We start from the raw sequence: 26085 nt of genomic DNA, 5'->3' as shown, positions 1-26085 counted from the left end.
TCCTCGCTTGTCGGTGATTGGAAACAGCTTCTCCAGCATGCGGGACAGGTTTGTATGGTTCCTGAGTAGAGTGGTGCCGATGCTGTTTTATGAAGTTGCAGATGAGCAGTGACTTTTACTTCAACAGGGCGACTGAGCGGGAGTTCAGCCGGGACTACAGCTACATCACTCAGGCCGTGTCTGTGTGTGACGAGGTTGAGCTTAGCTGCCCGTCCCGATGGATTGATGTCTTCAGTGACACCGCCGTGATCACCTTTCCACCTGATGGCCTTGGCAGTCTCCCACAATGCACCTGGGCAGAACCACCTGAACCACAGTATCGGCACTGCCCCGATTTGGAGATCATTCAAAGGGGAACAGAGCTGAGAGAGGAGGTGAATTGACACATGTAAACACTACTTAAGTGAAAAGGTTTTGTCATACTTGCATAGTTGGTATGGAAATGTGTGTTAAATTTATTATTGCCAAACATTTGTCAAGGCAGTTTGGTTTTCAAGGAGAAAAAAGTAATGTAAAGCAATGCTCATTTCCTCACCATGTGCATCCGTGATGCAAATGTAAAATAATTAGCATTTTAAAGCAATTGGGTGTACATATTACTTTTTAACATTACATGATACTTCTGTTCTGTTTTTGTCTATGCTGTCTTTTGTATTTTTATAATTATGTGTTCATCCATATTAAAATTTGGTAAAAACCTTTTTTCTTACCTCTTGTCTTTGGTGACGGCAAGTTATCACGCATTAGCATGTCTCACATAGAAGAATAAGCCAACTCAAATGGACCAAGGTCAGAAGTTTATTGTTCAAAAAGTAGCACTCAATAGGAAAGCTCCCTTCTAGCATCAGCAGTGACATCTAAAAAAAAAGAAGAAGAAATAGTCCTCGTTTTAACTGTGATTTCTGCTTTGGATCAGTTTACTTCTTGGAGGCTCTACGTTTTACAGCAGTGAATTGTAAATACTTGGTGCAACACTGTTTTTTGTTAGTTTTTTTTTTTTTTAATTCTCAACTACTTCTTTGCAGTGATCTGACCTGCTTTTTTCACTGTGCCGTCTTTATCTCCAGTTCCATTGGCCAAAGTGGCATTTGAAACTATATCAGCCCAGGTTCCTTTACCTTTATGAGCCAATGGGCTAGTGGGGGTGGGACTGTGCAAAGCACCATTTACCTCACCATTCACCTCACCTGATCCAGCCTTGCCTTCTGAAGCATTCGTTTTTATGCTTGCCTCGGTCGGGCTTTCCTCTCCTGCCATTCTGACCTCCTTTACTCCGTTCACCGTGTTGCCTTCTGGAGCTGCTCTATCACTGCCCTCAGCCTGGCTCGGTTCTGCTGCTTCTACGCCACAACCATTAGCCGAAACTACAGCACCGCCGTCATCCAAGCTTTCTGCAGTTGTTGAGTTTACTTCGTCCTCTCCTTCCTTCCCGCATCCTGTTTCTTGATCAGAGTTTTTCTCCCTCCCATCCATGGCCTCTGTAGTCGGGAGATGAAATCCTAGTTCTTTAGCCACTGCAGCTTTCAGTTCCCGGTGTTTCTGCTTATATTCCTCGAACTTGTCACTGTAAAACACATGCAATTCATCAGAGTCGTCCAAGTAAACAAAGAAAATTCATAAATTCACATGCACAAGCAGTGTTTGAAAGACTTATTTTAGTTTATTTGCTCTGGTTGGGTTTTATCCTCTAAAACCTAACCAGTGTTTCCAGTTTATTTTACATGCATTACAATTTTCCATTACTGCAAAGGCAGGTAATCCCTTTTCAAGGAAAACTGCAGGAAACAGCTAAACACCACGCACTTTTTATTTTTCATTTTTAGAATATGAATCTCAAAGGAAATCAATCGCCTATAGAGTTTTGTGGTCACATTACAACAGAACAAAGAAATGTTCATAACCTGAACTTGAATTGCTTTTAGTGGATGCAGGAAGTTTTAACCTTTGTGCAGAATGATGACATTAATTGTCATCATTCTGCTGTTAAAAAAAAAAGTAATCATATTTTGGTATTTCCTTATTGGTAACCTTTAACCTTTCCGCACCCAATACGAGGAAAAATTGGGAATAGTCTTCTATAGGTCAAAATTCATTCACCAACATTTAGTATTCAATTGAAGTGTAGAAACAGGTGGATGATTGGATTCAAATAAGTCGGTGGCTCCTTATAAATTGCATCATCCAATGCATTTGAGTGCGTTTTTACCTATGTGTCATGCTCCTGATCCCCATTAGCAGGACCAGTTGCTCCAGCAATACGTCATTTGTGGGAGATAGACACTGGGGAAGAAGGGAACATGGATATTAACACTTAACGCTGAAGTTACAAAGGTGGCAGCAGTGTTATGATTTCCAGTGACCACCGGTACCTCCACAGTTTGCTCAGTGCTGTCAGCTCCGGCCTGTCTGAGAGAGCGCTCCACCATCACTGCATGCTTGGTGATGGTGCACAGGAACTCTTTGCTGTAACGCGTCTGCGAGTGATCCTCCCCAAACTGTGGAAAGAAAGAAAACCTAAGATGCCGCAAATACACAAGCATGCCACCCGACTCACTGGTTCTCTGCAGAACAAACTGACCATTGTAGTAAACGCTGCGAGAGCCTCTTTCTCGTGGGTCATTGCATTTCTGTAGTCACCCTTGGTGCACATCCACTGAGCCAACAGGTGCTGACTGCAGGGGCAAAAATAGTGAGAAGAAATGGTTATGATGTTTGAAATGTGGGTAAAACAGTTTGTAAGATATGAGTGGCTTCTCACTTGAGAGCAGTGTTCACGTTTGTGGGACCAAAGAAGGAAGTGTTCAGTTTGAGGGCGTTCTTTAAGTACTGTCCTGACCGGTCTCCACCCAGCACCAACCCAAGACAGCTCTGAAGAAGAAAAAAAACCCAAGTATTATCTATTATTGTACAGTAAAAATCACTTTGCTTTTCTTTGTGGGGAATGTAGAGGTGCAGGAGCACTTACATCTATTGTTGCGACGTAGGGGTGGTCCTCTCCGTGGATGGTCAGCGTCAGCAGACGAGCTCTGAGGAAACACTTCTGGGCCAAGCAAGTCTCCCCACCGGCAAACATGTACACACCCAAGAAGCCCTACGTGCGACAGCAAAATGAGATTCATCCCACGTTGCGAGAAAAACAGAAACAAAACATTGTGTAGTAAGGTACTCACATATTGCTGAATGGTGTTTGGATGGTCGAAGCCGAGCGTTCTCTCACTGATGACCACTGCCTTCAGCTGAGCGCTGCGAGCCTTGGGAAGACGCAGCGACACAAGCGTTATTGCTTTGCAATTGCTTTGCAAAACTCACACATGAGATAAATCCAGAACATTCAGAAACTTCTCTCTGCTGAGCTTATCCTGACTTTATGTATTGAATAAAATATCAGTTTTGACTCTGGAAATTCACGTAGGATCCACACTTAAATGTCTCAAAAGGGAAGTGTGCCTACAGCTGAAGATATTAGGTGGGAACAGTCTTAAAAAAACAATTATAATAATATTTTCCTGCGATTCTAACATCATCAGTACCTTTTAAATATTACGTTATAGTTTGCATGTAAAGACTCCTGACAGTCTTGTATGATGACATAGCAGGGTCGAGGAGGTACCTGTCCTATCTAGCTATCTATCTATTTTATTGTTCTTGTAAACAGGTGCTAAGCCACAGGCCTACCTCAGCTGTCTTGGCTTGCAGATAAGCCACTTTAGCCAGCAGGCTGTAGCAGTGACACGACTCGGGGTGCAGATCATCAGAAAACCTGCTAAACAGGTACGCTGCCTCTTTGAGCTGTTCGTGGCCCTGATCAAGCAATCCTGTAGAGAAGCCGCAACACATTTAATAGAAAATAGTGTTCTTGGTCTTTCGGGTTTTGCTGAAAAGTACACAGGCAGCAACAAGAAAACAGTTCATTTGATCCACCTTTTTGGACAGATGTCCGAGCGGTTTTATGAGCTGCTGAGGCGTCCACACTTGGCATGTGAATGTACTTGATGACAGGGAAGATGTTGAGGATGTCATCTGGACCGATGGGAGCTTTGTTTTGGTTTTCAAGGAAGTAGTCCCTCAGCCTCAACTGATGCAGATTAACGGGTCAAACAGAAAAAGAGTTTAAAAATGTCATCAACAGACATAAAAAAAAAAAAAAAAACTCAACAACCTTCGACCCAACTTTCCAGTAGAGACAAATTTGTTTGCATAGTCGTCAACACATTTTAGTCAATGAGTGCCAAACTTTTGGCCTCATCGCTTGTCACATTGCACTGAAAACTGCACACTGGCGGTGTATGCAAACATACTTCCTTCTATTTCTATTTCCTGCTTGTCAAGCCCCTTATAAAGTCGGAGCCAGGTGCTTGTTGCCAGGATGAATGTTAAACCAATCTTTTTTTATATATTAATTTATTAATTACCTGAACTCCAGTCTTTAAACAGAACTCTCGAAGCAAGGAGATCTTTTGCAGACCGTAGTGCTCCACCAGGTGATTTGGACCGGAGCTGCGACAAGAAACCAAATAAAAGTCTGAAACATTTTCATTGGAACAATAAATGTGAGTTGAGAACAAACAGAGTCTGTGTTCTTACCCGAGGCAGTCAGAGATGTTGTATGTTTCCACTGAATCTTGACAGATCAGGTTCCACAGCTCAGCGCCTGTAAGAGTGCTCCAGGGTGAACTCTCAGTGGCTCCAGCACGACCGCGGCGCCTTGACTTCTTCTTGGCCTCCTCCCCGCCAGGTGTGGGTGTGAAGTGGGGAACCAATAGGCAGCAGAGGAAATGACTGACAGCCACTGACAAACAAGAAACCTCCACGCCCTGCAGAGACAAAACCAGAGGATGCAAATCAACGTGTGGAATGCCACTTTCTTTACACCCCACAAAGGTCACTTTGTAAAAGTATGAAAGCTTTCTATCTATCCATCTAAGTGCACAGAATATTCATTAGGACGCATTGACTGACCTGGAGAAAGCAGTTGAACACCCGCCTAGACGAGCGGATAAATATCTCCCCCACAGCCACTCTCTGGTTTAGACATAGGGAGAAGAGATGTTATGAAAGGTCAGGACAGTGATTCAGTCATGGAGATTGGCTCAGTATACTGTAAGTCAAACACACCATTATATGCCTCAGGCTTCCCACATGTTCTGGCTGGCTGATGGTTTTGATCACATGTCCAAGATAACGGAGATTGATGCCTCTCTGGTGAAGGGCCTGTTTAAGAGAAGCTCCGTCCATGGGTGCCTCGTTGGAATGGAAGCACCAATCCACCTGATCACAAATATACAAATCCATGTGATGAGGTTGTTTACGTCATCCGCTGGGGTGCTGATTGCAGGATGTAAGCAGTAGATCGTCATACAAAGCCAGGTATCTGGTGAGTGATGATAAATGACGCAGCCTCCCTCAGTAGCCGTTCCTGTAGCTTCGCAGCTTCCCTTTCAGCTTGAGGAAATGAGATACCTTCAGAGAGAACCAGATGAGAACAACGTCACTTTGTGCTCCTGAATATATTCTGCGTTTGTGAGTATAGATAGTTGGTTTTTCTCATAACACCTGGAGAGAAGACATCTGAATTGAAGCGCATCTCGAAGATGATGTTGCTAACTGAGCCGACTTCTTTACAAGCCGCTCGCACTGCATCGGTTCCTCGTGAGTCATCTGCAATTCCCCAAAAAATAAATGGTCAAACTGAAAATGTCTGCTGGACTGCATGTGTGTTTTGTTGATTCCCATCCAACTAGAACTGCTTCTTACTAGCGCTTGCACATTCTTCAAAGCCTCCATTCTCATCCAACATCTTCTTGACGAGCTGAGTGAACTGGCAATGTCTGCGAGTTGCAAAAAAACAATGTGGATGTCGAGCAAAATAAACTTCTAAAGTGGATTTAGAAGAGCTTATTTCATTATTGACTTACTTGTGACTTATGAAGGCCTGCATCAGCTCTGGCTTCAGTCTACAGAGTCCGTGCACAAAGTTCCTTGGTAGTCCAGAATTTGAATGGTAATTGTCTGGCCAGCCTTCTTTTATGCACCCGTTCATCTCTTTGTCTTCCTCACAGCTTTTATGACTCTCTCCCTCAGTGGGAACTATCTGACTTTCCGTCTCTGCTTGGGGGCAGAAATTGGCGTCGGCCGGGAAAGTCCTGAACACGTCCAGTATGTAGAACCTCCCGTCCGCCCCCAACAGCCCCTGAGTGTCCACCGAGGAAAACAGAGGTACCCGGTAGTTGTCGGGCCCCAATACAACATGTCTCTGCAGACCAAGAGTCTTGGCAGAGTGGGCCAGGAGCTCCAGCAGCCGTCTGCGTTCACGGGACTCTTGTGGTCCTGCCTTCACACCATACAGCAAGCCTCTACAAAGCAGGAGAACACAAGCATAAAGACTCAGTCCCCATTGTTTACATATGGTGCCATGTGCTGATAAGTCATTCCAAGAGTGTACCTTGAGGCAGGGGAAGCTTCTGCGTCCTGGTCTGAACCTTCCAGCCCAGGTGCAAGTCCTTGTGCTGACAGGCGTAATCCTCTGTAGTCTACAATGGCTGTCGGCAGAGTGTGCAGTTGCTGCAACCCCTCTATGTTACTGTAGGCCTGAACCCCCTGTAGCTCAAGCCTCTGGGCAGCCCTGTGGGAGAATCCCATGTAATTTAGGCATTAGCGAGGCCTGTAAAGTACTGAAAGCAATGTAAAGTTATACATGTACGTTCTAAACTATATTTTCGAATAAAGGGGACTACTTAATGACTGCAATTGTGGTAAAATTGCAATGAATTGCAATTGAAGAATTGAATTATCTTCTGAGCTTCTATGAGATACATTCCATTGCCAAAGGTAACGATGCATATAAATATTACAGCACTGTATCTGCCAGATTATTTAACTGTGGTCTTCGCTCACCTGCGACCCCTTTCTCCTCCAAACATGCCAACCTCCGCCCCCTGGCTCATGAACAGACCCCCCCACAGAAAAGCAGGATCCTCTGGGTTTCCGTTGACTGGCTCCACAAAACCATCAACGACGGTCTCTGCTCCTTGGGCCACAGCCTTTACAAATCCACTGTTTACCTGAAAGAACGGGCGTGGGTTGAGGTGAGTGGGTGGAAAAGCAAAATGTCACTGGCTCTTGTTTGAGCTTACTTGCGGCTGTGCTTGCCTACCTGGAGCAGAGTTTTGTCCCTCTGCAGCCTCTCCTCCAGAGTGCCGACCGGAAGGTCTTTGGCTGCCTGCAGCTCCTCATTCCAGTCAGGAGTCTATGCTCACACAATAACACATTCAGATAAGATTGAAATCAGTTCCCCAGAAAGCAATAAGTACACAGGCTTGTTTGATCACCTGCTTTGCATGCTCCTCATCCAGTCCTAGCCTTGAGAAAGTGTTCTTGTGGGTCCGAGTGGCGCAGGGAGGCCCAAGCCAGCTCAGTGTGTGGTAAGGGGTGGGCCTCACCTCCACTGAGGTTGATTGGGACCTACCAAGAATAAAAAAGTGTGTGTGTGAAAAAGTAAAAATCAAAATCATTATCATTTTAGCAATATAGGTTGCTATGCCTTGAAATAACTCTTGGGATGTCATACTTATTTATCCTCAATGAATGTTAATTATACCTGTTTTTCAGTGTGGCAAAACTCTGTTTGAAAGCAGGGCTGATGTGACAGAGCAGGTCAGTGAAACTGTGGCAGACTGGGGTGGACTGTGCAGGTCGGGGGTCAAACACCTCCTGTGTTGACCTGCAATCAATGGGAGGATTAAAGACCACAATTCAAACCGGTTTGACTGAGGAGTTATCACAGCCAAAGAAGAATGTGGATGAGGGGAGTTTTTGTTTTTTTTAAATTACCGGTTCAGAAAGAAACCTTTTGGGCAGGATGTGATGTCACACTGTCGTCCCTCAACTGTGACAACAGTTATATACAGGAAGTCTCCCTGCAGCTTCCTGTGTCCTGGGGGTGGATTCCAGCAGCTTAGAGAAAGGTCCTTCAAATGGGTTGGGGCCTGGGGGAGATAAAAACAAAGTCACAGAGTCAATCAGTCGTTGTACGTTGCGAGCTTGTTAAACAAATTGCAGGCACCTACTTCAGTTTGGGAAGTCTGTGGTATCAGTGGCATCAGAGGTCTTTCAGAGGAGCCGGGGAGAAGGTATTCAGGTGGAGTTCCATTCTGGGTGGTATTTTCTGTTTTGGTGTTGCTCAAAGAGCGTTTAAGGCCTTTTCCGTTGTGTAAGCTCGAGTCTGCATCAGTAAGTATTAGAAATTAGGAGTATATACACTTTGTATTGGCCTTTTGTCTCAGTGCACAGCATGTGTGTATGTGTACCTGTTATTTGGGTGTTTGTGAGAGTGTCAAGGACACTCGGTGAGCGTCCTTCCTTTAGTGCATCATGGGGTCCAGAAGTTCTTAGCAGCTCCAGCACCCGGGCCAGATGGATACGGACTGAACGGAAGGTGTAAGGTTCTAAAGGGACATTATTGAAAACATAATAATAATTACTGGCGCTATATTATGACTTAGCGCACGCAATGCTCAACGTCATCCCGTGTGGCAGGTAGAAAATGGAAAATGTGATGTTGTCGCATGACTGATGTTGTTGATGTGGTCAATTTCATCAAAACAAGACCCCTGAAAGCACAGCTATTCTCTGCACTTTGTGAGGAGATGGGAGCACAACATAAAGCTGTGTTGTTTCACAGGGAAGCCAGGATGGTGGATGTTACAAAAGTGGTTTGCCAAAAAAAAGTTATTTGCACAGCAGAAAAGTGAAAGGAGTATTCTGGTTTAAAAAGTAATGTTCAGGATTTGATGTCACAGAATGATTTGCTAAAGTTGTTTATTTGTACAAAATAAATGATTTCATAAATGAAGAGAAAAGTGAAATGAATGTGAAATGAATGTACATGATAAAAAAGAAATGTTGGTTTTGATATCACAGAAAGTGGTGTGGAAAACATTATTTTCACATTTGTTTCAATGAATTTGAAAAAACAACAACTATTTTGTCACCATTTTAGCTTTTAACCCTAACCCTTTAACCAGTAAATTATAAAAATCAACACAAGATGGACAGAGTACATTCTGCAAGTCACATAAATGGGCCCCATGACAGTGTCAGGCTGAATTTAGATAGCTCACTGTTGAGCACTAATAGGTTGGCACACAACTGTAATCTCTGCCTGTCTAAACCAACCTATGAGTCAGAAAATGTGAGTCAGCTGTTGACACTAAGCTGAGAAAATTCTGCATGTGTGTGATTATGTGTGTGAAAGGGAAAGAGGATGGGGGTTGATATTCATGATGGGTATTTGTCTCTAGTCATTGTCTCTAATTCCTCACTCATTATTTTAAAAATAGCTTTAAAGTAGCTCTTGAGACATAATTGCCTAATAACATAACTAATGCATTGTTGAAATGACACATGTCACGTTTAATCCTTAAAGAAACTCAGATGGTGGTTCTCAAAAACCCCAACAAAGAGATTTAAAAAAAAAAAAAAGCAATGGCGATTACCTTCTACCAGGCGCAGAACGGCTCCAGGCTTCAGCCCTTTGAGGCTCTGAATTTCTGCAAGAGGGTCCAAGGTGGTTCCAGCGAGCGAGAGTGACAGGTTGGAACGTGGGTTCACCTCATCTCTCGAAAGTAAATTCATTAAAGCGTCGTGAACAAGGCAGAATCCCTGAACCTGTTGGAACATGTGGTTAGATGTGTTTCTGCAGATTAGGCCACCTGTAAGAAGAACTGGAGGTAACACATTAACAAATGACATTTTGTTAATCCACTTTCCACTTGTAACCTTCTTCTCTTTCTAACCAAACCTACAGCGCACACAGGTCATCTGGGTGGGTCAGCACAAATTTCAAAGAACATGGAGCTAACACATTAACAAATTACATTTGCAGGAAAACTAGTGATGTGTAAGGCCCCTCTGTGAGAACAGCGAGAATGTCCTCCTTAATACTGTGAGGGTTCAGTTAAGAAGAGCTTGTCAACATCTGATAGTAGACAGAATGAGACAGGATGGGGAGAAATGAATGGCGGGAATTATACCTGCAGCTCAAATGGCTCAACTCCTGCCCCCTGAATCTTCACAGGAAACGATGCATCCTCATCCGCCTTCATACCAACTGCGTCTTTTCCACCAGTGCCGCTGATCGCATCTAATAATAATGATGATGACATGGGAAATCAGTGAAACCACACTGGCTGGGGATAATCACTGTGCCTGGGTATGAATAAGCCAAATACTCCAGGTTGTAATCCAGGCAGGTTCAATTGCAGTTTAAAATGTCACTGACAAGATCAAATGGAAAAAAAATAACAGTGTGTGTGTGGTTGTGCGTGTGTGTGTGTGTGTCTGTGTGTCTGTGTGTGTCTGTGTGTCTGTGTCTGTGTGTGTGTGTGTGTGTGTATGTGAAAAAGAGAGAGAGAAATGTAAGCAAACGTGAGGGAGTGAGAGTGCCCGAGGGTAAAACAGAGTATATTTAAGGAAATATCAAGTAAAGGGTAATTGGGGTGTGTCTAACTTTTTCGCACACAGGCACGCACACACGCACACACACGCACACACGCACAATCAGAATCAGAGGCAGAGCAGGACCCAGCGTGTTCCTCAACCTGAAGTGTGACTAAACCTGTTGAATTTGCCTACTGCCCTTCAGTCATCTGCGAGTGAAGGGACAACCACACCCAATGCTGGCATGTGGACACGGCGAAATGCTAAAACACATCAGATGGCAAACATGAGCCCTGAGAGTTAGTTTAGCTGTTAAGTTGGGTCGGGGGTTGTAGTGTTACGGACATGTGAAGATGTCTTTTGACAGCTCAGAGGAAGAACACCGTTGCACATAATCCCCAAGGCTGAATTTAGATCAGCCTTGAAGCACTTCAGTGCATAAATTCAGGGCCTGTGCTGTCAATCTGGAACTATTTTATGGGGAAGAACCAAAAAGAATGGTGCCTCTGTTCACGATTGGCTGAATAATGGGCCCTCCCCGCCGCAGGCTTGGAGCCATCACAGTCTTGTACCTCCTCCTACTACTACATGAGGGACTTGCGGTTTGTTTTGGCATTGTGACAGCCCAACGAATACTGAAGAATTTGTTTGTTACATTGTAATAACATAACATCGCTTCAGTTTCCTTTGAAACAAAAGAACACCTATCTTCTGCGAACACCTCTGTGCATTTGTATAGCATGTGCTGATTATCTTCAGTCTCTCATTAGAAAAAGGCAGCAGAATCGCAAAGGAGGCGGACAAATTTTCATAACAGATTTACAACATCAGTTTTTTATAGGTTTTTATATTCAGATGAAACATTCTAAAAGTGCCATACAGACAGTTTCCGTCAGTGTGCACTGTGAGCTAGATTCAACATGCACAGCGGAACAAGTGGCGAAAAGGTTGTTAAGAGCAGAGAATGGGATCAGCCATATTCAGAGCAGCAGTGCAGTGCTAAATCTTCCACCCTCCTCCTCGCATTCCCTGGCAGGGGAGGCGCAGCTCCAAAACAGAAGGAAGAAGGCAGAACCGAGCAAGGAGGGGAAAAAAACACACAGTACAGATTTCTCACCAGTCTTGGCCTGATTTCTTCCCCCTCCTCTCCTCACTTTGTCCTTCATGGCGGCGTGTTCAAGGCTGTCTTACCCTTTTGATGTGAGTTTTTAAAAACTTCTCTGTTTTGGAAGTTACTTCCCTTCTGAGTCGTGCTCGGGACCGCTGGAGGAAATGTACAACAGAGGCACAGAGGAAGAGTGGGGCTGTGCGACTGGACTGCCCGTCAGCCCAGCAGAGTGAAGTGAAAGTTACAGGCTGTCTTTTCAGGACTGTGACTCCCGTCTACAAAGCAAACTCAGCTTATCTGCTCTCCCCGAGTAAAAAAAAGCCACACCCTCTCATTGCTCCACACAGGCACATTGCTCTGCATGTCTCTCACTGTGTTGGACTGGGTGTGTCTTTTGCATTCTAACACTATTGACTCTTCCTCCTCACTCCTCCCCCTACATAAAGCTTTGGTAAGAGGTGGGAATTAAAAACAACACATTTAGAAGTGACTTGACTCTAATTAACGACTTTGTTTTTTGGCATTTAGGTTTTTTTCTTCAAATTTTTTTTTTAAATGAGTCATTCCCTGAATGACGAATATGGGCTCTGCACAGTTACGGTAAAGGGGGGTTGAATTGTGAGCAGCTTTCAACTGCTTTACCAAGCAAAGGTTAAATTAACACCGGTGATGCATCCTCACAAGGGATTAATAGAAGCAAAGCCATTTCAGTGATGCTTCGCACTGGAGACGGTTAACTTGCCACAAATGGGTGTGTCAGGCTCGTATTGTCGCTGCTTTCTCATGGAAGCCTCCACCTACCATTTCACATTTCACAAATACCTGGGTGGGCACGTTTCAGCCCAAACCAGTCCAAAGATTTCTGGGTTGGGCCAATCATGTGACTAGTTGCATATTGATAGGAACTCCGTCTAGTGTGCAAAGTGTGTTGGGCCTTGGCTTCCATGACATCTGAAGTCAATAAACACTGCATCTTGCACTCAGGAGTTCTAAGTTCTGTGCATAGATAGATAGATAGATAGATAGATAGATAGATAGATAGAAAGAAGCCGTTTATTAGAATTTATTATAGTTAATGGCAGTTCTACTTTTATAAATGATAAACAGTAGCACTACAATGAGCTCCAAAAAAATAAAATAAAAATAAAATCTGACGTCAGCCTTTTCTTTGGGGTGGTCTCTAATGTTGTCATTTGGTGTTGCATTAAATGCTCCTCGAAAATTTGATTTAATAGTGAACTTTAATTTTCTAGTATGCCGATATGCTAAAAAGCTATTAAATTCTGAGTTGAATAGCTACTTCATATTAGTTGATATGATAATTACACTCGAATGAAAAGAAAAGCCCCACCACATTTCCTGTAGATTGGTTTATCTTTTGCCCTCGATTTGGCCCATTTAAGACGAACGTCTCGTAGTGCTCATATATCTGACTGCACCTGAACTCATCAGCATCCTATGACAGAGAAGGCTGTCCTTGGTTCAGCAAAAACAAGCAAGACAACAGCCGATAATAAGACTGAGCATCAAGTTTTAATGCATTCATAAAGTTGCAGGTGAGTTGAAAAGTGTAACTATGGCCGTGACGCCTAAAACTACGTCAGATTCTTTAAGCGGTCAGCTTAACAGCTCTGCCCCGTGCAGCTAGCTTGATTCCAAAACAGCGTTTACAACCTCTCGACTCGACTTTTTATTTCTGCACTATTGAAGGTGATAAACGTCAACTTCCAAACAGCATCGCTAAATCTGTATTAACAGTGTCGTACAGGTTGAGTGAGTATATTTGCTCATAACCAGACGCGTTGACTCCACGGCTGACTGCTAGCCATCACGCCGACGGCTACTAGCTGTTTACATGTTGAGTCGCATCAAACGTGAGTTACGGAGCCGCCAGCCGAGACAGCTGACACTCGTTCAGCCTGAAAGCTAGCACGTCAAGTACTACTCAAGGTTAAAACTATGACTGTGTGTGTGTTTCCCCACGTGATCTCTGACAAGAACTAACTTTACGTTTGTCTTTGTCAAGATGGAATTTACGTTCTCCCACACGTTGTTCGGGATGCAAAGTGAAGTGTGCTGCTGACACTGTGCTCGTCCACTCTCCATTTCCCTTTTTTGTTTTGTTTGTTTGTTTGTTTGTTTGGCTCTCATTCTTTGTGTAGTTCGGTGCCCACCCCAGACTAAAGCTGATGGTAATAAGCCTTATGACCCAGACTGATGTCAGGCAGTCCAAGAGAAGAGGGGGGTCTGCCTTTGGCCGCCTCACTCCTCAAAACTGACAGCAGTGCGGCCACGGCAACAGGAGACACACCACCTGAGGATCAGGTCTCTGAGCATGGCTTATTTTCTTCATTTATCTGTTTGTCTGTATGGGATTCTTCTTTATTGCTACTAATGCCATGCCCTTTATTCAGTAATTTTTGGTATTCTCCATATCATTGGTTCTTATCAGCTGTAGTTAATCATTGCATTGTTTTTGTGTGTGCAGCATGCTTATGTGTTGCATAAGCACGCTACCTCAAAACCTATTTTTCATTTAACCAGGGCGGGGGGGGGGGAGGGGGGGGGCACATTACTGATAGAGATCTATTCTTCATCCTGGTCCTACATCATCACTGCCCTCTATGCTTCTTCATAAACCTTTGTCTTGATGTTGTCTTTTAGCTGTGAAAAACTGTGACAAGGCAGTGAGGTGGTTGAGACAGTCCCGTTGTAGGGCTGACTCATTAAAAACTACTTTGAACCCCAGATCAAAGTGCAATATTTAACACACGAGTTGGTGGAAAGGGTCAGTCTGTCTGCCTGCTCCATTTGTGAGATGGGACTCGCATTGAATAAAAACCTGAAGGTGCTTGCAACAGCAGCAGTTGCTTTTAAATCCAGCAACAAAGACAAAGAATACTATACAAGTCTGAGCATCTATAAAGTCACAAGTGTGACTCATTAGCAGTGTCCAACGTGGTGCCAGTATAGACCTCTTCGAGTGCGACGTCACAGAAATGTATGCGTGCAGTATGGGGTCAGAACAGAAAACCACCAAACGCTCAACGAAGTCTATGGGAGAACGTCACCATGCGTAAGTTCTAAACGGAAAGTTTCACTTGCAACTTGACAGAACAAGTTTAAGAGACTTGTTCTCTTAAACAACCAACCAACAAAGATATTTTCTCCTGGATTCTGATTGGCCAAAGCAATTGGAATGTTAATGTGCAATCAGCATTGGCGTCAACCAAAGAGGCTCTCGTTTTCATAGCGCTCACTTAATTCCAGGCAAGTTATCATTTGTCAACTCTGTTCTGTTATATTGAGCTGAAAAGCCTGGGATGCATAGGACACATATGGAAACTATGCTGCCCTAAAGTTATTTTGTGGTGGAAGCAGGTAACTAGCTCGCTATTAGCCATCGGCTAGCACTCTTGTTGAAAAACAAGCTGGTTCAGGCAAATGGTCACTATCGGCTAATACTGATTTTCTAAGGTATTCCTCCTTAACGGACAATGAAAGCGCACCCTCGCTAGGTGTCAAGGAGTCTATTTCACCAGTTTTTCGAACAGTTTTCATTAAATTCCACCACTTCAGTATTATAATTTCCACAGCTGCAGATAAACTTATCACATCATGTGTTTTATTGCGTTCACAGCAGAGATATTCTTTAACAATTCACATCCAATCGTGTTCCATTTAAGGGGTAGGCATTTTGTAAATGTCAGATTAAGGGGGTGCATTGAATAGAGTGTGTACAGTGGGTTAGATGTAAGACCGGTGAAAGGGGCCTAGAATTCATTCTCACAAAGGGTCATCTATGACCCTGTCCGCCTCTTCTCAACCTCGCTGTAAATCCAAGCACATAATGCCGATTCATTACACCATAAAATCGGATTGCGGTTGTGGAAGTGGGCGTCTGTGGGACGGTGTGTCAAGCGGTGGCAGGGCTTGGAACAATGGGAATCAAGATCCGTAGAGTGCAACAAGTATAACAGGAAGGCTCTGTTCCTTACTGTTGGCATCTATTGCAGGACAAAAATAGAGGAAAAGGCTTATCCTCTGGGCTGGACTGCACTCTCTCTCTCTCTCTCTCTCTCGCTCGCTCTCTCTCTCCCTCCCTCCCTCCCTCTCTCTCCTTTTCCCTCTCTCTTATAAGACTGCGTTTGTTGACATTAAGAGGAAGAAGTATTGATTGTGCGTCATCTGGCTATTCTTTCCAGGTGCCCAGTGTGGTAGATGAGGTCTCTCCTTCCTCTGCGTCCTCCTTTGAGATGTTAGACATGGAGTCAGTTCCTCCTCCTTACCAAGAAGTGCCGCCTCACTGGTTCTACTGCCGCCTGGCCCAGGACAACACCTCCTGGCTTCCCTTCAGCAAGGAGGATTCGGACAAACTTGAGGCCGCTTATTGCAACGGTAATTTTATACTCCTGCCAATGGATGACATGTTAGAGTAGATTACTTTGGAAGGTATGCAAGGCTTTTGTCATCAATGTAGGAGGAGGTGGGTGTGTCACACGGTCAAAATCACATTATTTCAAAATGTCATAGCGCCGCAGGGTTTTCCTCCAAATGCACACACTACATTTACAGGCTGCCAGGTAATGTCCAAAGTGTCCTGAAGCCTAACGAAATGCCACTCAAGCTCAGTGCAGTGGGACTGTTAGGTGTGCATCTATCCTGGCACGTGTCCAAGTGCTGTGAGAAAGGTTAACTGGAACTATTTTGGTTGTCTGGTATTTATCTGCAAAGGCCACACACACAAAAGATGATGGCCAAGAAAAGCGACAAGCCCCCAAAAATTGGCTCCTTGTGTTTATGATTTTTTTGTGTGCTTGCTTTGGAAATCTTCAGTCTGGAAGGAAATTTCCCTACAGCACAGTTTTTGGTGACTTAAAAACGTGATTGCGCTAGTGTTGACGCTAGTGCACAGTCATCAAAAAAGTATTTAAAAACAATTATGACCACTGAAATAGTGAATTAATGTGTAGATTTCTTGCACATTCTTTTGACAATGTTTTTTTTTTGTATTTTGCACTTAAATGCAATTTGGGATGTTTAGAGTGAGCGCTAAATCATAGCATAATACCTGCAAAATCCATTTCAAAATATCTTTAATAATTACAGTTTTTTAAACTAAAACATTTTATCATATTTTCTCATAGAAAATAAGGAAGAGGTGGTGGTGGCTGTGGATGGAGAGCGGTATGACGTCCATGTCAAGGAGAGGAAGCGCTACGCTGTCTACTGGGAACAAGGTCCCACTGAAGTGCGCCGCTGCACTTGGTTCTACAAAGGGGACAAAGACACCAGGTTCATGCCTTACTCGGAGGACTTCAGCAGAAACTTGGAGGTAGCCGTACACTCAAAGTTCATACTGTGCAATTCTGCATCCTATCACTTGAACCTTCGCTTAACTGTGCCTGTTTTATTTCCTTATTCATTCATTGACTGCTGTTTGATCCCCCACCCCCCCCCCCCTCATTTTGTAGGAGGCCTACATGATTGCGGTAACCCTGGACGAATGGAAAAAGAAACTGGAGTTTCCCACCGGAGAGACTGTCATCTTGCACAATCCCAAAGTAAAGCTCAAGGCTGCATTTATACCTGTTGCTGCTGCAGCATGAGCAACAGCTTTTCTCAGTCGTTCCCAGCGAGGCGGGTCGGTCTTTCTGCCGTCTGCTTCTACCTCAGCATGCCAATATCCAAAACACTCATCTTATAATAATGATAATAATACATTTTATTTGTTAGCCCGCCTTTCAAGACACTCCTGGTTGCCCTACAGAAAGCAAAACCATAATAATCTGCACCATGGCTTTATAAATCCACAATTCTATAATTAGGGGAATAACGTTCTTTTTGATTCACTCCTCTTTTGCACGTTTTCATTTCGCCCCCAGCTGATAATGCAGTATCAGCCTATCGGATTGCAAGATGAATGGATGACCTCGCCCTCCGAGCAGACCCGGCCTCGAACAGTCAAGAGAGGAGTAGACAACATTTCTGTGGAAATACCTGATGGTATGAGTGCTTCACGTGCATCGGTCCCCCATATTTTACACCCTCCTGACTTCTGCCTCCCTGACCTGATTTCTAGGCGAGCCAGACAAGGTGGATCACCTCGTCTTCATGGTGCACGGCATCGGCCCTGCCTGTGACTTACGCTTCAGGTCAATTATACAGTGTGGTAAGTCTGGCTAGTTTGTGCATGCCAATTTACACATTTATTGAGGCGTATTCACGGCTACTCGCCCTTTTGCGATTCCCCGCAGTGAACGACTTCAGGAGTGCCTCGCTGTCTCTCCTCGCCTCGCACTACAAACAAGCTCAGCACGAAGGCAAAGTGGGGAAAGTGGAATTCCTCCCTGTTAACTGGCACAGCGCTCTGCACGGGGACGCCACTGGTGTAGACGAGTGAGCGCTGATGACATGGATAAAGCAGCGTTTCTGACTTGTGCGATGCCAAATGCCAAATGCTGACTCTCCATTTTCTCTCCCAATTGTTTTTTTTTTTTTAAAGGGACATCCAGAGAATCACCCTTCCCAGCATTTGCAGGCTCAGACATTTCACCAACGACACTCTGCTAGACCTGTTCTTCTACAACAGCCCCACCTATTGCCAGACCATAGTGGACACGGTAGCGTCGGAGATCAACCGCCTGCACACTCTCTTCAAACAACGTCACCCAGAGTTTGTCGGGGCGGTTTCAGTCGTGGGCCACAGCCTGGGTAAAGCATGCCCAAACATGGAATTACAGTTGAAACTTGTCAGTCGAAATTGTATAACTTGACGTGTGAAGGACGGTTTTGTGTGTTTTCAGGGTCGCTGATCCTGTTCGACCTGCTCACAAATCAAAGGGCTGACTCAAAAGCTGGAAAAAAGGTGCATTTGCATTGCCCAGCAAGCAATACATGCCAATCATAATTACCTATAAACACAAAGATAAGATAATCTAAGCCACAATCAGTTTTCTATCTTTTGAAGGTCCCCTCTGAAGAGTCCTCTATTCACAACTGCCACACACTAGAGCAGACTCTTACAAGGCTGGGCCTCCAGCAATATCTGCAAATACTGCTGGCAGAAAATGTAGACCTGGATTCACTGGTAATTTGCATGCACGCACACTTCAAAAAACATCAGAGACAGTATTTAATCATCTCTCTATTAATATCTTTTCCCTTCAAGGCTCTTTGCCAAGACAGTGACCTGAAAGAATTGGGAATTCCTCTCGGACCACGGAAGAAGATACTCAATTTCATGAGGAGGAGATGGCTTTCAGAGGTTAGACATGGTCTGACATTCAGCAGTTTCTGCTTGTCTATACTGCAACTTTTTTGCATGGTAAAACTGCATTGAATGGATGTGTTTGTTTGGTTTTAAGGCTATTTTAATGCTCTGAATAACTGCAGACCACAGGCACGTTATTCTGTCATGTTTGAGTTTCAATTTGGAGCTTTTGTGCGATTGATGGAAACCATCACAGCACAGAATTATGATTTAAATTTAGAATATAAAAATGCAGATACATTTATATGATTTTCAAAAATGTCCAATGGGTCACTCAAATATTTATCCATGTTTATTCATATGAAAATGCACTTTCCAGCAGGGTTGCAGGACAGGAGCGATAGGTTTGGCGCCTGGGCTGCAAGTTCCTCCTGTAGGGAGCACGGATCAGGAGGCTACCCTGCCCTCGGAGCTGCAGATGCCACAGCCTCATCTTAACAGGGCTCCGTCCATCACCAGCGCCGTTGACTACGAATACTTTGACGTGGGCATCGGACAGGTAGTGGTCAAGCTCCCGAGCAAAGTCAAAAGTTCACCCAAAATTGAACTTTCCCCCATCTGATACTCAAACCTATGTCGATTTTGGCTCTGGTGGAAATGTAACCATTTCCGGAGCTTCACAGATGGAAAGATTTAAAAGACACTTGAAGTAGCCATGGACTTAAACCTAAAAACAAAAGCCAAAACAAGTTGCATTTTCTCCAGACATATTGTCTCCTCTCATTCAAGTGTCTGAAAGACACAGGGGTCCAATTTGTCTCAAAACAGAAAAACAAACGACCACTATTTTTTAACCAAAATTTGAGGCAAAGTTTGAGACATATGAGGCTACTGTGGATAATTTTGCGATAAAACATTGCAATAACATTTTTGTCTCAGGTTAATTCTTGCTGCTGCATCACACAAACAGTATGGAGACACGCTCCTGTTGTTTCATTTCATGTTGGACTGCCATGGGCTGCCCGAATAATAATTCAGTGATGTACATTAGCAAATGTTACCACAGCCTACATCGAAACAGGGCTGAGTAGCAAGTGGATGAAATTTCAGTGGCAGGTGAACCGCCTCTTTAATTAATTCTCTAGAGCTGAATAAGAAACGGCTCCAAGCATCACCCCCTCCCCCCCCTGCTTCTCTCCTTCGCCTGCTCGCCTGGATAGACCAGTGGAGGTATAGCCAAGGGACAGGTGTGTCTCTTGTAGTGTCGCCAACCTTTGACTCCAGCTCTGATCCCACAGTGCACCAGGTTTCCCTTGACAAGTAGGCCTTGTGCAGACTGGATTAAACGATCCATTTTGTCTGCAGTAGAATTTCCATCACTGTGCCGTGATTGAGACTCTCATCCTCCCCCCACTGAACTTTCCCGGCCACACCCACACAATGTGCTTGTCTTCATCTTGACCTGCATAAGTGCTCTCCTCCCCGTTGCTCCCCTTGACCCGCTTTTGTGCTCTCCTTCCTCCGTCCCGCCACTGTGCACCAGAGGAGTCGTTCATGTCACCGCGCACGTATCTTTCTAGAACACTTGCAGTCACATCTCTCAGCCAGCGGGCTCAGTGGTTCACTCTCTTGCCCTAGGTGTCCATTGATTACCCGCAGCTGGCTTTTCATCCGCAAACCTTCTTCGCTTTTGGCTCCCCCATCGGAATGTTCCTGACAGTGCGTGGACTCAAGCACATCGACCCAAACTACACCTTCCCAACCTGCAAGAGCTTTTACAACATCTACCACCCTGTAAGTAAAATCCCGGAGTTCAGTGGGCCTCCATTCAACATTAACACCCACATTTTTACATGGAGGCTCGAGTTGGGCAGTCCCTGCTTGGGACTCAGTATTTGGGGTTGGACTTTGGGGTTGGAGGATGGTTCAAATGTGGTGGACAAATTGATTTTGATTGATTCATTGATTGTGTTTATTTCAAATATGCAAAAGAAAGTAAATAAGACAAAACAATTGACAATGGAGAAGGAGTGAGAAGAAGTAATACCTATAAACTCCTTAAATAACTTATATCAACTTGATTGTATTTGTAAACCTGTCTAGACACTTGTGCTGATACTTATAATCAAATTAAGTTGTGTTACACACTATACATATACATACACACATCCATACAAACCACAACAAAACAAACAACAAATCTAGCGTGATGTGACATAATTGATGTGACAATCAATTGGCCTTTAGGTTTCAATACTAAAAGACTACAGAATGCAGCCAGTCCCCAAAGGGAACTTGCAGCTGGTTGTAAAAAGTGAAAATGCACACCTTCATAACAGGAATAACCACTGTTGCAAAGCAGTAGAAAATTACCTTGGTCCCAGTAGGTTTCCCTCTTTCAAAGTACCATATAATGCATCATTGCTGCCTGGGTTGATGACTAGGTAGGGGTTTTTAGCCAGCAACATTAACTCGGCTTAAGCCATGCTGCACCTAGAATCGGTGGGATTTTTGGCAGGCAGCTTAATGCCAAGTTTGCGAACAATATCACAGAGACGACGCCCATGTTTCTTTGGAGTTAGTTAGGATATGGATGTCTGCAGCCTTGAAGCAACATTGTGCAGTTTTCCTACCTTAAAAAGACCATAATCATGTTTGCCATCATTTGACTTAACATGTAAAACGGCTCCCATGCCCTCGAATAGCTTGCTAAGCTGGGTTACTATTGGCTGTCATAACACGCCTCTCTGGTCTGTTCAGACACATAGTTGTGTTCCTGTCAAGCAAGGTGTGCTGTGTCAATGGAGGGAGTGCCATTTGATGCCATTCCAATCATTCAGCGAATGACTACAAATCGATTTTGAAACGGTTTCTTTAATTTAGAAGAACGAGGTGGAGATTTTCAATCAAGATAGGAGCAAGAGTGTAATAATTAGCTTGTCTTCAGCGTGGCCTTCAGTCAAGGATCACAAAATATTCCTGTTTACACAAAGCCTGTTGTGATGTGATGTGAGCCAGATCTATTGCTGAAATGTGAATATTTAGTCACGCTGGACCTTATCAGTTGAAATGTGCTGCACTTTTTAGTTGTGTGAGTTGAGCTCACTTTAGTTTTGCTCGCAGCACTGCCGGTCCTGCTGTCGCAGCACAACCTTTTTCCAAGGGGCACATGTGCTGAAGCTGACTCCCTGTGTGCAAAATATAATCATTGTCTCTATATTGTCCTCCTCTGCCGTGCAGTATGACCCAGTGGCTTATCGGTTAGAGCCGATGATTGTGTCAGAGGTGGATCTGGAGCCCATGCTCATCCCTCACCATAAAGGACGCAAGAGGATGCACCTGGGTACGGCCCGATGGCTGTTTGCTCCTCCTTTCATTTGTTCCCGTCGTTTCTTCAGCGTGGTGAGTGTTCTACTCTGCTTCTCGTCACGCCGTAGAGCTCAAAGACAGCCTGACTCGAATGAGCACGGATTTGAAGAACAACGTCCTGGGGTCGTTGCGCACGGCGTGGCAGTCTTTTGCTCGACTACCTGCAGCACTGCCTTCGGCGGAGGAAGGAGAGACGGCCACCGAGCAAAGCCACCAGGAGGCACACGGTACCCAAATACTTTAAATTGCCTTCTGTGTGTTTGTAGGTGTAGTGTGTCTGTGTGGCAGTGCACAACAGAGTGTCTAACCTAGTTTCTTCATACTCCTCTGACCCTTCCTTTTCCTTGCACGCCCCCTCCCTCTACCCTTTGCCTTCTTTTGCGGTTGATCCTGATTCCCTCACGTCCCTCGCGTCTTTACCTTGAACCTTCGCCTCTGCAGCAGTCTCTGCTTCTGCTAAGAGGGGAGAAAAAAGTGCTGATTTTTGGACTAAAATACTGGAATGGCCACGGGCCCTTTATATGCATTATTTTCAAGGTAAGCCAGGATAGTCACTTGGCTGCTATACACAAGATCATGTAAACTGATTCTAGTTCTCAGTTTCCTTGTTCCATATTGGAGTAGAGAGCCATGTGAACTGTTTTTCTTTCCAATCAGCTTCCCAGTCTTAACTTAAGAGAAAGTTGTTGCACAAAATCAAATCCTGTGGTTACAACCACAGCACCTATCTTGCAGAAATCACAAACAATAGGAGTCGTCTATTCTTTTATTGCAGAAGAATGAACTCTTCTCAGCTCCCTTGCAACAAGTAAGGCTTAGATATTTGTCAGTTTTGCCCCATGTTCTTGCTCGTCCAGTACGCCTTCTTTCCCCGACCGCTCTGCTACCTGGCTTCCACTATTTAACCTTCAATTAACCTTTAAATTTTACTGACAACTCCCTGAAATCCTTCCTTTCCTCTCCTTGCTGTCAGACTTTTGTGGGTGTTTGTTCTTATTTATTAACCATGTGCATCTGAAGCCGCCAATGTGACCAACCTATGGCATATATTTTATTTTTAAAATAAGTTTATGAACTCCCTTATTTGTCCTCAACAATCAATATCTTTTCCAGCCCCAAAATTAGCAGTGTTATTTTTTTTTAAATTGGGTTTTTGTGTTTGATATGGAGTCACACTACTTATTTACAGTCAGGTGGCCTTTGATGTCAGTAGTTTAGATACTGAAGTTCAACAGAGAATGAATTGCACATAATGCAGTATGCTGGTAAACGTTTTGCTTTTACTTCTGTCGTCGAGGGCTCAGCATCTCTGTTCACTTCATTTGTACGTCTTGAAAAGACTCATTGACAACAGCAGCCTGTCGTTAGCATTGATCCAGCAGTGACCCACCTCATTTATGTGAACTCATAACTGCATCATTTGGTTTTGGGGGTGGGGGATGGGGGTAAAGTGGCTGCTCTTGCTCTGCTCTTTTTCATGCCTTCCTGTAGAGCCTTCAAATGTTTTTCCTCTGTCCCAGTAGGCGTGAGTGAAGACGCAGAGCCCTCTGAGCCAGGAGAACAGGCTGAGCAGCCCGAGATCAAAGTGGGGATGCTGAATGGGGGACGCAGGATTGACTTTGTACTTCAGGAAAAACCCATTGAGAGCTTCAATGAATATCTTTTTGCCATCCAGTCCCATCTGTGCTACTGGTGAGTCATATGTACCTGGAGAGGGGGTAAGGTTGAGTGCACTTGTCGGCGCTACAATCCATGCTCCTAATATTTTCCGTTTCTTGCATCGTATTTGTCTTCATTGATTTCGACCCATACATGCAATGACCGTTTCCCTTCTCTGTTCCTGTATTAGGGAATCTGAGGACACTGCTCTCCTGCTGCTCAAGGAGATCTATGACAAACAAGGTGTCACCTTAGAGCAGCCGCAGCAGTAAACGCAGCGTTTTTTTGTGAAACGATGACTTTAAAATACGACGGCAGCCCTGTATTGAGGAGATGACATCTGGGAGAAGCAGAGGCTGCACAGTCCTCTTCCAGAATGCCTCAGCTACACCTGACAGAGTGAAGACTGACAGGTGGTTCAGATTCTCGGAGACAACTTTAATTTTCATCCAAACTGTAATGATGGTGTGCAGTGTTTCCACCACAAATCCCCTTCAGGTTGCAACAGTGTCAAGCTTCCGTTTGCATGCTTGTGTGTTTTAGGTCTTCAGTTTATTTGTCAGTACTTTACTTTGGCTCACCAATAATTTCTAGCATACCAAATATTTGACTAAAGGATAAAAAAAATGCAACACACACTTTCTAAAGTGGGGAAGCTGAATTGTGTACTAGTGTTTATCACATTAGTAGTTGCATGTAAACACTGAACTTTGTTCTCATAATGTCACACCTTTCACACCTCATATTGAATTTAAGTCAAGTGGTCAAGGATTCCCTCAAAACTCTAACTAGACCCCCCTCGACCAAGAAGCCCTCTGTCTACCAAACAGTTTTTTTTTCAGTACCTTAAAATTCTTTAACTACAAAATGTTGACTTTTTAGTGAGGAAAAATGAAGGTTGATGCATTGTCTGTTCCAAATGTCTCCAGGCAGCTCCATTTCCTATGGATCTTACATCACTTGAAGCCTGAAAGCTGCTACTTACTTGTGCAATATAACTATACATGTTGCTCCCACATAAAGCTTTATGGATGTTGTTTTACTGTTCAGATTGTTTGTTTGACTTATAATGCACAGGTTTCAGCTTGCACATTCTTTTGTGTATTGTAATGAAGTGTATGAAACGTTGGCACTTGACAGCTCGAGATGGATGTGTTCCCATTGTGTGAGCATGTACTGTTCTAATTAGTGTGTGTGATCTCATTACATTTGATACATCAGGCCGGTTTCTCTCTTTCTCCACACAGATCTGTACCATTCCTCTTTATCCACTTTATACTTTTGCCGTTTTAAAGTTCATATCAAAATTTATCCAGGAATTCCTAACAACATAACATTCTTATTTTCTGTATGTTTGTATTGCGTGCATGTTTAGTTAGAGGTAATGCACACGGGGTTCTCAAAATTGTTAAAATTAAAATGCCACTCGTAATACTGCAATTAAAATACCCAAACTAATTGAGCTTAAATATATTTAAAGACTGATATTAAGTATATTGTACATAACTTTTTTTTTTTTTTTTTAGGTAAATATATGTATTTTATATAAAAATTGTATATTGAAAAGTGTTTTCAATTCTGCCTCTTAATATAAAACAATACTGCACTGTCAGGCCAAGTCCACCTCCAAAGGACCTGTATTTCTTTTCTGTAGGGATGCACAAAACACTTGAGTATTACATACTAATATTTTTGTCATACTCAATATCACAACTACACTATTGCAGTTCCTGCCTGTTTTCACCTCAGTCAAAGTTAAACTAGCCCTTTTGGCCAGAGACTCCTAATCCTATGTGTGTGCACTTTTGTCATCAATTGCTGATGAATACCAAAACCTTTCTCAATGCGTACCCTATGTGAATGTTGTGTATGTGCCATATTAAAGATTTACAAGCTTCTTAATGTCTTTGACTTGCTTTGATTGTATTGCAATACATGTATTTAATTAGGTTAAGCGGATACCGCCACCCCAACTATTACAATCCCATTACAACCATTTTCGTCCTTATAGTTTCCATATTATGTAATGCCAAATAAATTGATTCATGTTTCAGTAGACTTTCAATTATGGAAATTGCTACATTACACTAAGCCACTAAGCCAGAAGGCACAGGAAGTGTTTTTAAAGGCACTAATGAAGGGGACATTCAATGCGTTGCTCTACAGCGTGATCTTTGTCTGTCATGATGAATAAATGTCGTAAACTCACCAACACACAGGTTGCTTCATTTAGACACAACATATATATCAACAGAATCCAACAACGCTTATGATATATTTCCTATCAATAAAACACAAA

General features: G+C 43.7%; 3 protein-coding genes across 5 annotated transcripts in view; 2 read left to right on the top strand and 1 right to left on the bottom strand.

The window, feature by feature from the left end:
* Positions 1–692, top strand: part of srrd (SRR1 domain containing) — a 2897-nt gene extending 2205 nt beyond the window's left edge. Inside the window, exons 5-6 of the mRNA XM_076033202.1 lie at positions 1–48; positions 128–692. The exon at positions 1–48 is cut by the window's left edge and continues 104 nt beyond it. Coding sequence (XP_075889317.1) covers positions 1–48; positions 128–383 — 304 coding nt within the window. The 3' untranslated portion in view covers positions 384–692. The remainder of the gene's footprint in view (positions 49–127) is intronic.
* A 90-nt stretch (positions 693–782) lies between these two features.
* Positions 783–11849, bottom strand: LOC142892998 (clustered mitochondria protein homolog). The gene is made up of 28 exons (XM_076033200.1): positions 11555–11849; positions 10032–10141; positions 9495–9666; positions 8307–8444; positions 8067–8221; positions 7831–7985; positions 7598–7720; positions 7329–7461; positions 7154–7246; positions 6895–7061; positions 6443–6622; positions 5916–6353; positions 5755–5828; positions 5554–5658; positions 5360–5460; positions 5116–5268; positions 4960–5022; positions 4585–4814; positions 4413–4497; positions 3922–4075; positions 3676–3815; positions 3171–3251; positions 2966–3091; positions 2759–2868; positions 2579–2672; positions 2370–2495; positions 2207–2280; positions 783–1564 (listed from the first exon to the last, which is right to left on the bottom strand). The coding sequence occupies exons 1-28, from the start codon at positions 11601–11603 to the stop codon at positions 1012–1014; spliced, it is 4182 nt and encodes a 1393-aa protein (XP_075889315.1). The 5' UTR covers positions 11604–11849; the 3' UTR covers positions 783–1011.
* A 1134-nt stretch (positions 11850–12983) lies between these two features.
* Positions 12984–25682, top strand: ddhd2 (DDHD domain containing 2). 3 transcript variants are annotated; one of them, XM_076033199.1, is made up of 18 exons: positions 12984–13101; positions 13708–13870; positions 15751–15943; positions 16693–16880; positions 17020–17109; positions 17431–17551; positions 17628–17717; positions 17803–17944; positions 18051–18259; positions 18352–18413; positions 18516–18635; positions 18717–18812; positions 19141–19317; positions 20397–20552; positions 21999–22101; positions 22196–22354; positions 23651–23819; positions 23977–25682. In XM_076033199.1, exons 2-18 carry the CDS (start codon positions 13763–13765, stop codon positions 24056–24058), a joined length of 2265 nt encoding a protein of 754 aa, XP_075889314.1. In that variant the 5' UTR covers positions 12984–13101; positions 13708–13762; the 3' UTR covers positions 24059–25682. The 3 variants fall into 3 exon arrangements, with proteins under 3 accessions (XP_075889314.1, XP_075889313.1, XP_075889312.1); XM_076033198.1 differs by having other exon boundaries at positions 23648–23819; XM_076033197.1 differs by having other exon boundaries at positions 19138–19317; positions 23648–23819.
* Positions 25683–26085: the final 403 nt, after the last annotated feature.

The sequence above is a fragment of the Nelusetta ayraudi genome, unplaced genomic scaffold, assembly GCF_046127955.1.
Source record: "Nelusetta ayraudi isolate G7.1 ecotype Tasmania unplaced genomic scaffold, CSIRO-AGI_Nayr_v1 ptg000041l, whole genome shotgun sequence".
Classification (NCBI taxonomy): Eukaryota; Metazoa; Chordata; class Actinopteri; order Tetraodontiformes; family Monacanthidae; genus Nelusetta; species Nelusetta ayraudi.
The sequence above is the reverse complement of the archived record's forward strand: the minus strand, read 5'-3'. Positions and strand labels throughout refer to the sequence as shown.